At 39.3% G+C, this 14047-nt stretch overlaps 1 protein-coding gene across 7 annotated transcripts in view; it reads left to right on the forward strand.

Annotated features, from left to right (window-relative positions):
- The window catches only part of Arhgef9 (Cdc42 guanine nucleotide exchange factor 9), a 299679-nt gene that overhangs the window by 235612 nt on the left and 50020 nt on the right, over positions 1 to 14047 (forward strand). For all 7 annotated transcript variants that reach the window (XM_090326294.1, XM_090326296.1, XM_090326295.1 and 4 more), the window contains one exon: positions 9077 to 9268. In XM_090326294.1, coding sequence (XP_090182420.1) covers positions 9077 to 9268 — 192 coding nt within the window. The remainder of the gene's footprint in view (positions 1 to 9076; positions 9269 to 14047) is intronic.

The raw sequence follows: 14047 nt of genomic DNA on the forward strand, positions 1-14047 counted from the left end.
TACTAGAGATGTAAAAAAACCTGTGTACCAAGGCTGAGAAAGTCAGTTTGACTCATGGAACAGTGATGATCATCTGGAGAAGGCCCAAATGCCAGGGTTCTTTTCATGCAAAAATTTCATGTCCTTGACTTCCTCAAAAGATGAAGAATATGGGCAAGACGGGAATAATCAAAGGGGCCAGGCATTCAACACACGAGCCTGAGGAGGACAGTGTATACTGGAATCATGACACCTGCCTGGCAGGATTGCTTACAAGCCTGGACATGTAGAGATGTCATTCACATACTATAAAATTTACCATTTAAAACATGTACAGTTTACAGCCAAGTGCCTGTGTTTCATGCCTATACGTAGGAGGCTGAGATCTAAGGATTGTAGTTTGAAGCTAGCTCAGGGAGGAAGTATGTGAGACTGTACTCTCCAATTAGCCATCAAAAATGGGGAAGTAGAACTGTGGGTCAAGTGGAAGAGCTCCAGCTTTGAGCAAAAAATAAAAAACAAAGCTGAGGGACAGTGCCCAGGTCCCCAGTTCAAGTTCCAGTAATGGCAAAAACAGACACACAGGCACAGACACACACACACACACACACACACACACACACACACACACACATATACATACCACACACATTTACATCCAAAAAAGTACTGTTTACTGGTTCTAGTAAATTTACAAAGCGATGCAATTATCAACCCTCTATGATCCCAGTATATTTTATTTATTTGAACTTAGCTCATTTTATTTTAAAACTTGAGTGAAGTGCGAAGAAACAGTTTTGTTTAATAAACTCTGATGTTTTTTTTGGTGTGTGTGTGTGTGTGTCTGTGTGTGTGTGTGCCAGTCCCGGGCTTGGGCTCAGGGCCTGAGCACTGTCCTTGGGTTTTCTCAAGGCTAGCGCTCTACCACTTGAGCCATAGCACCACTTCTGGCTTTTTGCTATGTATGTGGTACCAAAGAACCAAACCCAGGTCTTTGTGCATGCTAGGCAAGCACTCTACCACTAGGACAAACTCCTGGCCCCATAAACTCTGTTTTATTTCTCAATTATTCAATAAATTAATACATTCTGTACATCTTTAAGGAGTATATTATAACTATTCAACATATGTACATATATACATACATAAACAATGTAATAAGCATATCAGGATAGTTAAGTATTTTTATCTCTTCAAACTTTTTTTTCTTTTCCTTTTGTTTTCTTTTGCCAGTCCTGGACTTGAGCTCAGGGCCTGAGCACTGTTCTTAGACTGTTTCAAGGCTAGATCTCTACCAATTGAGCCATAGCACCACTTCCAGCTTTTTTCTATGTATAGTAAAGAGGAATCAAACTCAGGTTTTCATGCATGCTAGGCAAGCACTACCACTAGGCTGAAGTCCCAGCCCTCTTCAGACATTTTTATGTGTTAGGAATTTCATTCTCTTATACACATTAAGTTTTAACCTGTAGTTATCTTACTGTGTTAAAGAAGAATCAAGTAAAAACAGGTACCCATGGCTCATGCCTGTAATCCTAGCTACTCAGGAGGCTGAGATCAGAAGAGCATAGGTGTAAGCCAACCCAGGGAAGAAGTCCTGTGAGACTCTATTATTAACTAACCACAAAAAAGCCAAAAGTAGAGGTGTGACTGAAATGGCAGAATGCCAGGTTTGGGGGGGGGGGAAGCTTAACGACAGTGTCTAGGCCCTGAGCTCAAGTTGCAGTAACACACACACACACACACACACACACACGATAAAGAAAAAAGAAAAGAAAAACTAAGCCTAGTTCTTCTACTCTAACTGTATATTGGTGCCCTTATTGAACTTTTTCCCACGCACTTTTCTTTATTCCTTATCAGGCTCTGGTCAGCACTCTTGTTCTATTCTTTTATAGGATTTCCTTATTAGTTTGAACCAATGAGTAAAAATATGCATTGTCTTTCTGTGTCTGACATATTTTATTTCATGACCTCTTCCTGTTCTATCCATGGTGATACATATGACAGGATATCCTAATTTTTGTGTCCGAATAATATTCAGTATCTTTTCATTATCCATTTATCCATTGAAAGAGATGTCGCTTCCCATATTTTAGCTATCATGAATACTTCTACCATAAACATGGGAGTGCCATTAGCTTTTTGATATAATGATTTCATTGCCTTTAGACATGTATTTAGAGAACATTTTTTTTGCCAGTCCTGGGCTTGAGCTCAGGGCCTGAGCACTGTCCTTAGACTTTCTCAAGGCTAGAGCTCTACCACTTGGGCCTCAGCACCACTTCCGGCTTTTTATTTCTATGTATATGGTACTGAGGAATCGAACCCAGGTCTTCATGCATGCTAGGCAAGCCCTCTACCACTCAGCCAAACTCCCATCCCCTAGAGAACATTTTTAATGTTATTATAAAGGTGATGTACAGAGAGATTACATTTACATGAACAAAAAAATTTTGGACAAAGTCTCCCCTTCTCTTGCTGTTTCCCAGATTTTCCTTCCTGTCCTCACCCACAAGATGTATAGTTTATTTTCCACATAGTATCTAGTAACAAAGGAGAAAATATTTTATTTTTTTAATGTGTATAAAAATGTAGTTGTGGTATATATTTTGATATACATTCTTACATACATTGGGATAATTGCATTAACATATGCATTACCTTAGAGATTTACTGTTTTTGTTATAAGAACATTTAAAATCTGTTCTCAACAATTTGCATGTAAAACACATTATTATTAACCGTAGTCTCAGTACACGGTACAATAAGTCACTAGAATGTATTCTTGTCTTGTTTAAGCCTTGTGCCCTTTGACTAAAACTTCTCCATTCTACTCCAAACCAACCTCTGCAAATGATTAATCTGGTCTCTTTTTAGCTGTACAGATATGCCTATTCTAAACATTTTACATGAATGGAATCCTGTAATATGTGTGACTATTTTTTATGGTATTAGAATTTGGAACTTAGGACCTCTTGGTGCACTGCTACTTGGGCCTCTTCGCTAGCCTTGCCTTTCACTGGGACCTTCTACACTTCAGTTTCCTGAGTAGTCAGTATTACTACCATGAACTATCAGTGCCTGGCATGAATGGCCTTATGTGGCTGGCTTCTTTTACTTAGTATACTGTTTCTGAGACTCATCCGTGTTAGTATTTCATTCCTTTGTGTCATGAATAGTATTCTGTTACATAGATAAATCATACATTGGTTTATCTCTTTATCAGTTTGTGAACATTTAGATTACTTCCATTTTTTGGCTTTATGAAAACTGCTGCTGCAAATACTCCTAAGTGTTTGTATGAATCTAAGTTTTCAATTCTCTTGAATATGTACATAGGAATTATGTACTTCTAATGTTTTGGAGGAGTTTATAAAAATTAATTTTAATTCTGCTTTAAATATTTGAAAGAATTCCCCAATGAAACCATTTGACCCTATTTTCTCCCACATGTGGGATGTTTCTGAGTAGTCATTCAATGTCTTTATTTGTTATTTTCCTAGTCAGATTTTTAATTTGTTCTGTACTTTATGTCTCTCTAGAAATCTGTCCATTTCATCGTTTTATTTAATAACATAGTATTCATTATTTCTGCAAAATTGATGTGATATTTTCTCTCATAATTGGTTTGAATTATTTCAGTCTTCTTCCTTTTTTCTCTTTTAGCTTTTTACAAGGCAAGTATATTCCTGTATCAATTGTATCATTTAAAAAGCAGGGAAGTATTGCCTGGCACTGGTGGCTCATGCCTGTATTCCTAGGCATTCAGAAGGCTGAGATCTGAGGATTGCAGGGCAAAACCACCCCAAGCAGGAAAGGCTGTGAGTGAGACTCTTATCTCCAATTAACCACCAGAAAACCAGAAGTGAAACTGTATCTCAACTGGTAGAGTACTAGGCTTGAATGAAAGAGCTCAGGGACTGCAGCCAAGCTATGAATTCAAGACCCATGACAAAAAAATCCACAAGAAATGTAGAAGGCATAAATAAAGATGTATCAAAGATATAGGGGTGTTGATAATTCCATAGTGTTCTCTGTCTGCTTCTGTTTCTTCACCAGGAAGTTGAGAGGTTGAATAATTGTTGCTGAAGTAGTTGAAAACCTCTGGAGTGTTTCTGTGTCCTAGTATAAGTTTACAGGACATAAGTAGGAATAGTTAAATATTAATAAATGAGAAAAAATTAACATTCTTGAGTGCAGTCAGATTATGACAATATTTGAATGTCAAGATGGATTTGGGGGCTCGTCTTTGGAACCCTTTTCTGAATATAGTCATCATATTTTTGTAGCTTTCCTTTTACTTTCAAATAAACTTGCTCTCTCTTCTTTAAAAATATATGAGGAGGGCCGGGAGCTTGGTCTAGTGGTAGAGTACTTGCCTAGCATGCACGAAGACCCGGGTTCGATTCCTTGGTACCACATACTTAGAAAAAGCCAGAAGTGGTGCTGAGGCTCACGTGGTAGAGTTCTAGCCTTGAGAAAAATCCAAGGACAATCCTCAGGCCCTGAGCTTAAGCCCAAGACTGGCAAAAAAATATATATATATGAAGAGCCGAGAATGGTGGCTCACACCTGTAATCAGAGCTACTCAGGAGGCTGAGATTGAGAATCAAAGTTCAAATCCAGCCCAGGCACAAAAGGACCTGAGACTCTTATCTCCATCCAACCTCCAGAAAATGGGAAGTGGGCTTGGCCCAAGGGTAAGGTGGTAGCCTTGACCTGAAGAGCTCAGGGACAACATCCAGGTCAAGCTCAAGCCCCATGACCCTCCCCCCCCCCCAAATAATATATGAGGAAGGTGAACTTGCTTTAAAATCATTGGGAATCTGCTGCAGATTTTAGAATATGTGAGTAACAAAACAAAGTGATACAACCAAGCATTGGTGGCTTATACCTACAACCTACTCAGGTGGCTAAGATATAAGGATCCATGGTTCCAAGCCAGCCTGGACAGGAAACCAACTAAACAGCTCAAACCAGTAATGGAACTGTGACTCAAGTGATAGAGCATCAGCCTTGAGCAAAAAAGAAAAAAGAAAAAAAAAGGAAAGCTAAGGGACAGCAAGCAGGCCCTGAGTTCAAACATCAGTATGGGTAAATACAAAAACAAAAGCGAAGTGATAGCCAGAGACACCAGCCTGATAGTGAGATGTAAGTGGTATTGGGACTGGGATAATACTCAGGATCTTGGCCACATATAAAGAGATGAGAGAAATGACAGTGAGAATGGAAAATGGAAAGTTAATGACCATAGATTGTCTCTAATTTAGAAATACATTTCTGATTCTAAATGAAGATGGAAGGATAAGTTGTCTTGGTGTGCCTTTCTCAGAATTACTAATTAGTTACTATATAGAGAGAAAGTTAATATATATATATATATATATATATATGAGAGAGAGAGAGAGAGAGAGAGAGAGAGAGAGAGAGAGAGAGAGAGAGAGCGCGCAAGAACAAGATACTCACCCTTGCTTCAGAGCTCAATGAACTCTAGGGAAAACAACCTTTCAGTACACTTAAAAGGTTTCCAGGAAACTTTTCCAACCTGGCAAGATTCTGAGCATTGTCCATATTTTCACTCGTCACCTGAAAGCCTATGCAAGCTAATTGTAATATCAATGAACAACACTTGTGGAAAGCTACATGATAGTCAGACAGTTTGTTGAAAAGTTTGTTATGGCATTATGGGATGAAACCGTACCCAGTGAAGAAAGATGAACTCATGAGCTGACACAGGACTGACCTGTGTCATTATATTCTGATGTGAAGGTAAACTGGGCTTTTATTTGCAAAGAACAGGGAAGCTTTCAAGAGGAAGATTTTTAGAGACTAGACTAGAAAATCATAGCTATGTGTATATGACCATATAAAATGATGCTTATCAAAATGAACTGCAAGAAATGGAAGCAAGAGGTTTTTTTATTGTACTATTGTACTTGTTTTTTTTCTACCTTTCTGTCCTTTGGTTTATTCCCTTTTGTTGCTGATTTTCTATTTCTGTACCCTTTGTCTTGTATGTAAGTTGATCTGGGGAGGGGAAGGGAAAGCACAGAAATGGTGGGACAAAGGGTAAACCAATTCATCAGTGTTACTCACTGGTTTCTGTGTTGGAAATGAACTTTACAACTTGGGGGAGGGGGTCAGGAAGGGGAAAAGTGAAAGAAAATGAGGGAGGGGTTAACACTATTAAAAAAGATACGTACTCATTACTTGATTTATGTAACTATAACCCTTCTACATCTGTATCCCTCTACGCATCACCTTTACAATAAAAATTTAAATTACAAAATCATATAATCAGACAGAGGAACTTTTCTGAGATTCTGAAATAAAGAGTACAATAATTTGAGCCTTATACCCCACCACTTTTCTGAGCTGAGAATACTGTGTCTTCAGTATCAGATCCACATAAGGTCAATAATTTCTGCTTTATTTCATGTTATATCCCAAGCATATGGTATACTATATTTGACATAGATTTAAGAAATGACTGCATGAATATTCCAGTAGTTCTTTTAGATTAAAACAGCATCTTAACGTAATGAATGAGGTTCTAGGGTTGTTTCAGTCAAGTAAAAGTGCCTCTTAAGAAATCCTTTATTACCCTATTGTAACCCCATCCAGACTTTAGTTCTACCCAGAAGGTATTTTCCTACCAAATTCTGTATGTGAGAGATACTTCTACCTGGCATTTAATTGTATTTATCTCCTCTCAGCATTATGTAGAAGTACAATGCCATGGAATATGGTTCTGATCCTGCCCTCATATCTTGTATTCCTTCCCACTGGAACTGTTCCAAATATTCATTTTATACCAGCCATTCTGAAACCAACATTTGGACTTGATTTAAACACCTGAAAAAACAGATGATTCAGACCTATTGTAGATCTTCCTTTTATAGCAATTAGCCTACTTGTATAAGAAATAGGAAAAGCTAATAAATCAATCAACAGTGAGATGTTCATTATTAAAAATAGCAACAGTGACTCACACTTGTAATCCTACCTACTCAGGAGGCTGAGATCTGAGGATCATGGTTCAATGAAACAGCCTGAGCAGTAAGAGTTACCTCTTACTTTCAACTAACTACCAAAGAAAGAAAGAAAGCTAAAAGTGGAGGTGTAGCAAAGCACCAGTTTTGACTGAATAGATAAGGAATTGTATCCTGAGTTGAAGCCCAAGAACCAGCAAACAAAACAGCATCATGTATATGAGATGTTTGCTTCAAATGCTTTAAAATTACTTTTTTGAACGTGCTCATTCCTGTGAATAATCATCCCTCATATTGCCTTTTACTTGTATCAAAGAACAGAATCAACAGCTCAATTAAACAAAGCTGACCTCTTGGAGCATATTTAATATAGAACATTCACAGAGAATGAAAGGTTCGCTATATAGATAAATTTTGTCCCTTAACTGTGTAGGGAAAAAATGTGTTAAGACATAGTGATTTCTACTTGCCTTGACAGGTAGACTATATGCTTGTGACACGTCTAGGCTCCCTGTGTGTTAACCATATACACAGATGAGGTGAAAGATCACAGAATCAGGTGATAAGTAACTATTCTCTAACTCCATCTCAAAGCCTCTGCCTTCTTAAACCCATCCACCAGCCAGCTATTCTAATGTGAGAAGTGAGGATCCATCTAAATACTTTTATCAACTTCTTGAGTTGGAGATGTGGAAAAAGGTAGGAGGAAATATGGACAGTTAAGAAAATTTGAAAGCTTATAGCTAATTATCCCTAGCATATTTTGCAGTTCTGCCTGAAGTGTCTAGATGCCTCTCCCCTTTTGAGGACCTTCTCTTTGATTCATGCGTATCTCACCCAGATCCTCAAAAGGAGATTGTTTTTGTTTTTCAGTTTTCCATTGAGTTCATGATTTAGAAGTCTCAATTACTAGCTGTATCCATTTTGATAATTTTATTAACTCTCAACCCATTTTGGTCCAAGCTCCTTCTTCCTTTTTTTTCCCTGTCCTTTAGTCAAATGTAAAAACGAACTGGCTCAGTTTTTTTTTTTAAGAGGATAGTCTCTAGAGGGAAACTGCCTGGCTCTGATCCCAGCTTTTCCACTTCCTCACTGTGATTGGGGACAAATTCTTTAACTTGTCAAAATCTCTGTTTACTCTTGTGTGAAATGGTGGTAACAATTGAACCTCCATCCCAAGACTGAATGCATTGCAGGGAAAGCTCTTAGCATGGGCCGGTAAGGGTCTAATCAGTAGTGATTGTTATGTGGGAGAAAGATAATCTGCTATTGCTCCCCCAACCATGTGAAGTAGAGGTTTTTGTATATTCTAAGAACTTTATTATCAAATTTTGACTATAGGGTCAGGAGCGTAGCCTAGTGATAGCATGCTTGCCGAGTGTGCACAGAGACATGGGTTCGATTCCTCAGTACCACATACACAGAAAAAGCTGGAATTGTTGATGTGGATCAACTGGTAAGAGCACTAGCCTTGAGCAAAGAGAGGCTCAGGGACAGTTCTTAGGCCCTGAGTTCAAGCCCCAGGACTGGCAAAAAAATGACTATGATTTGTATATCCTTTGGTAGAAATCAACACCAAAAACATTGTGTTTGAGATACCTACTCCACTGTCCAATTGTAGTCACTTAAATGCAGCGTTTTGACAGTAACCCATCTATGATACTTAAGATGTTGTGTTTATTCCCCCCCCCGTTTTCTGATCCATTCCTGTTCCCTCAATATGTATTGTCATGAATAAGTTCTTCTTGTCATCCCTTTTCTCTTTTTTGGAGACCATCTTACCCAAGAAGTCACTCTGAGATGATTTAGTCATAACTGTCTTCCATTTTACAGACAAGTCATCAAAGATCTAGAGAGGAATATATTCATTCATATATATATATATATATATATATATATTCATGCCAACAAGGGCAACAAGTCACCCTAAAGATAGAGTTCTATTAATTCTTAATGCACTTTAGTCCAAGCCTCATCTTTCCTTTTCTCTGTGTCTTAGAAGAATTAGTGGAACTCTGTTTGAAGTTCTGGAAAATTAATTGATCCTTTTTTCTACTTGCCTAGGAAATTAACCCATTATATTTTTCTGCTTGCTTCCACAGCTCTGGGTGAACCAGGAGGATGGGGTGGAGGAAGGGCCCAGTGATGTGCAGAATGGACATCTGGACCCCAACTCAGATTGCCTCTGTCTGGGCCGGCCACTTCAGAACCGGGACCAGATGCGGGCCAATGTCATCAATGAAATCATGAGCACTGAGCGTCACTACATCAAGCATCTCAAGGACATCTGTGAGGTAGCTATGGTGGTACAAGTGGTGGGATGGAGGGTACTTTCATGAAAACTTGATCCTAATAGGACTATCTGTGCTATATACCAAGATACTGGAAAGAGCAGCTAGATTGAAATGCAAGGTTCTATTCAGTGGGTTAAAACTGATCTCTTAGGCTTCTAACTTTCTCAATTTTCCCCCAGTTCTCTACCTCTTTCTTACTCACTCATTGGTTCATACTTACTTTCTCACCCTCCACCTTACCACCTCTTTTACACTGCCTGGGTGCATGCGCTCTCTCTCTCTCTCTCTCTCTCTCTCTCTCTCTCTCTCTCTCTCTCTCTCTCTCTCTCTCTCTCTCTCTCTCTCTCTTTCTCTCTCTCATCTCTACTCTTATCCTCTCACTCACTGATCCAGTTATTGACCTCATGTAATGCCTAATCTATCTTACTCATTGTAGCAAATCACCTCTCCCTCCAAAACACTGGTTCACAGACTTGAATGCATACCCAGAGTCCCTGGTTTACATGGAAAACTTATTAAGTACACAAATCCCTATATCAATAGGATAAAGCATAGCACCTTTAAATTTAGACAGCATCCCTAGTGATGTTTAAGCTGCTGGCCCTCCTTCTTCATTTGGAGAACACTGGTCATTGGTTTGAAATACACATGAAAATGAAAGCTAGTAAGTTGTATCTCTGCATCTCTTAACTCTACCCTATCAATCTCTCTGTCCTAAGTGAAGACTGTAAGAGTTGCCAAAAGGAAACTTGCACCTGGTTCAGGCAGAAGAGGGTTTATTGGAAGGGAGAGAGATCAAACTGCTTACCCGAACAAGATGGAGGCATGTAGAGCAAGATAGCTTATGGCAGGAAGAGAGAGATTATATAGAAGAGGGTGGGAAAGAGGTATTTCTGCAGCTGATGAGGAGGTGACCTCAGAGGATGGGAAAATGACCTCAGAACCTGGGGGACTTCCCACTGCCCCCAGGAATGCCAGTTTCCTTGGTTACAGGTTCTGGGCAGGGACTTCTGGGGTGCATGGGGAGAGAACCAAGGAAAGGGGCCATTTCTTCCAGCTGAACCTAACATTCCAGCCTTTTGATAGTTATAAAGAGGCACCAACTGGGCTGGGAGTTTAGCCTAGTGGTAGAGTGCTTGCCTAGCATGCACAAAGACCCAGGTTTGATTCCTCAGTACCACATATATAGAAAAAAGCCAGAAATGGTGCTGTGGCTCAAGTGGTAGAGCTCTAGCCTTGAGAAAGCCCAAGGACAGTGCTCAGAGTTCAAGGCCCAGGACTGGAAAAAAATTCAGTTGTTGTAAAGAGGCACCAACTCTTTTTTTTTTTTACTACTTCCTGCCAGCAAGGGACATCGACTTTGGGGGTAGAAAGTGGCAATGCTGTCCAGTCCAGAGGAAGGTAGCAATTACAGGTCCCTGGTGATGAATACATATACCTCTTTGGATGATATCTGAAAAAAGTCTTATGAGGCAGGGGATGAACCAAAAGAAAAGAAAAAGGTGACTTGGCGATCACGAAAGGAACGAGGTGGAGTGGGACACAGAGGACAGCACTCAGCTCATCATTACTCATGCCCATCTTCTTCAGGGGTGCAAGACAGCTTTACCTTAGTAAGTCCGAGGGACGATTAGGTGTAAATTGGAATTGGTGTCAGTATAAAAGGGGCAGGAATAGGAGCTTCTTTTATTCCCAACAGACCAAACCACTGTGGATGTCCACAGAGCTTAACTGCAGTGGGAGTGGTCAGAACGAACTGGTGAGATTCTATCCACTTAGGATGTGAACCACATGGATTAAGGGTCTTGAGAAAAAACTTGATCCCCGGGCAATATTGGAGGAGAAGGGAAAGGGCCTTGATGAGGCTGGGGGAGGCATTCATCAGCATGTTGACATAATGTATGTTTAAGGAAAGTTAGGATAGGAAAATAATTCATTAGTGCAGTCTTTAGATTGTTAGTAGGGGAATTTCCCATGAGAAAAGGTTTTTGTGAAAGGATTGTATATGGGCTAGGCACTACTAGATGAATAGGAAAGACGGAAGCATGAACAAGTTGCATGTTCTGTGCTAGGCGATATGTTCCATCGTGTTCAATCACCAGTAAGATGGGAGTGTGAAAGGGGAGAGTTAGTAGGTCTGAGAAGTTGCTGTTTAAGAAGGCAGGGGAGGAAATTTAAACCTTTTCTTACGTTGAAGGGAAATGAGGTATTGGGGATATGTTGGGAATTGGGTAGGATTCTTAAGTTTAATGAGGATAGGAGTATGGTGATGAGCAATAGTAGATGTGGAAGTGTCCCAGACGAGAGGATTAACAAGATTTCAAGGGGAAAGGGTCCTGTTGGGAAGCCACAGTCACTCCACAGTAGAAGTCTAGCATTATATTAAGCTGGACCCATAGTCAAAGGAAGGGGCTATTTCTCCCTGGGCAAACATAACAGAGATGAGGGCTTTATTCTGACACTATCTTGACCTCAATGGAAGCAAATTGACAAGGAGTATTTTACTGAGCAGAAGGGAAAAACAAATGAAAAGTGGGGAAAAGAATATTTTAAAGGATTGAAATACTTAGAACACACACACACACACACACACACACACACACACACACACACACACACACACACTTTTTTGTTGTTGTTTGTTTGACCCAGGGAAAATTTTTTTGAATCTCTTTTCTTCTTTTGGTTGGTCGTGGCACTTGAACTCTGGGCCTGGGTGTTGTCCCTGAGCTCTTCAGCTCAATGCTACCGCCCTACTCCTTGAGCCGCAGCGCCACTACTGGTTTTCTGGTGATTAATTGGAGATACCTGTCTCATGGACTTTACTGCCCAGGCTGGCTTTGAACCGCAATCCTCAGATCTCAGCCTCCTGAGTAGCTAGGATTACAGGTATGAGCCACGGCACATGGCTATGAATCTTGTTTTTGGTTTTGTTTTGATTTTTTTTATCAGTTGGTCTTGAACTCAGGTTTTTACTCAAGGCTCGTGCTCTACCACTAGAGCCACAGTGCCACTTCCTTTTTTTTAAAAAAAAATCTTTTTCTTTCTTTCCTTCCAGAGAACAGATCAGGTCCTACTTACTTTTTTTTTCATATATTTTTACTGTAATTAATAGAAGGGTTACATTATATTTGCCAGATAGAAGGTGCATTAATTTACATACATTGATACCCTTTCTCATGTCTTGCCTACTTACTTTTCTTTTTCTTTTCCTTTTTCTTTTTTGCAAGTCCTGGGGCTTGAACTCAGGGCCTGCACACTGTCCTTGGACACTTTTTGCTCAAGGCTAGTGCTCTGCCACTTGAGCCACAGCACTACTTCCAGCTTTTTCTGTGCATGTGGTGCTGAGGAATGGAAAGCAGGGCTTTGTGCATGCTAAGCAAGCACTTTACAACTAGGCCACATTCCCGGTCCTGAAGTCCTACTTTCTGTCCCCCAATATAGAGTTTATTTTGAAGTCAGTAGTGATGATGGACAAATACTGTATTGGAGAGGGGAGACAGACATTTTTTATCATTGCTGAAAATTCTTATTTTATTTTATTTTAATTTCTAGAGGGGTTACATTTATATTCACCAGATAGAAGGTGCATTATTTCTCATACATTGATACCCCTTCTCATGTTTTTGTCCCCATTTCCTTCCCCTCTTCTTTCCCCCCTTCCCTTTCCTATTTCAAATAAACAAATAAATGTATGTACAATATACCAGGTAACAAAGTCAGATACAGTAACAATATGAGATTAACTAAAGGACAACAAAAGAGAAGAGAAAAAAACATAGTACATTAAGAACAACAATCACTCATTATTAAGCTCTTTTTTCCATGTCCTAGAGGTCCATTAATTTAGCCTCATCCTATATGGCCTTATGTAGAGCTTCTGTATGGCAAAGGACATAGCTAGCAAGTTAAAAAGAAAGCCGACAGAATGGAAGAAGATCTTCACTAACCATACATCAAAGATCGCATATCTATATTAAATTTATTTGTATTTTGTTATTTGAAATTTGATAGGGAAGGGGGGAAAACCAAGACGGGTGGGGTGTGTGTGTGGGGGGGGGGAAATGGGTACCAAGACATGTGAAAGGGTATCAATGTATGTGAATTAATGTACCTTATATCTGGCAAATATCATGTAACCCTTTTACTAATTACAATAAAAAACAAAGAATTAATAAAAAATAAAAAAAGATCTCATATCTAAAATATATCTACAGCTAAAAAAATTGAATCTCTCCAAAACAAATCTTCAAAGAAATGAAAGTTCTATTAGACAACACTACTCTAGAGTAACAAGAACTTCAAAAAATGATAGAGATTCACTAATGTCACATTGATAAAGTCATATCTAAATGTTGTTAAACACTAGGGGCTAGAAGCGATTTTGAGTAGCTATGGGATATTTCCCCCTTCTTAATGCTAACACCTTAAGTCTTGCTTGAGTTGCTTTCATTTATACTCTCTGGAAAATACCTTTTCTCACTCATAGTCATGAAGGCAATCAAAATATAGCATCAGAGTATTTTAAAGTAAAAACAAAATCAGCCAGTGCCCCAATGGTTTACAACTGTAATTCCAGCTGCACCGGTGTCTGAAATCTGAGAATTCCAGGTGAAACCAGCCTATCTCCCATAGTAGAAAGGCTAGTAGACATTTATCTCCAATTAAGCATCAGTAAGCCAGAAGTAGAACTGTAGTTCAAGTGACTGAGTAACAGGCTTGAGCAAAAAAATCCTGAGACAGTACCCATGCCCTGACTTCAAACTCCAAAGTATCATC

This window comes from Megascapheus bottae, chromosome X (assembly GCF_031878675.1).
Source record: "Megascapheus bottae isolate mThoBot1 chromosome X, mThoBot2.hap1, whole genome shotgun sequence".
NCBI lineage: Eukaryota > Metazoa > Chordata > Mammalia > Rodentia > Geomyidae > Megascapheus > Megascapheus bottae.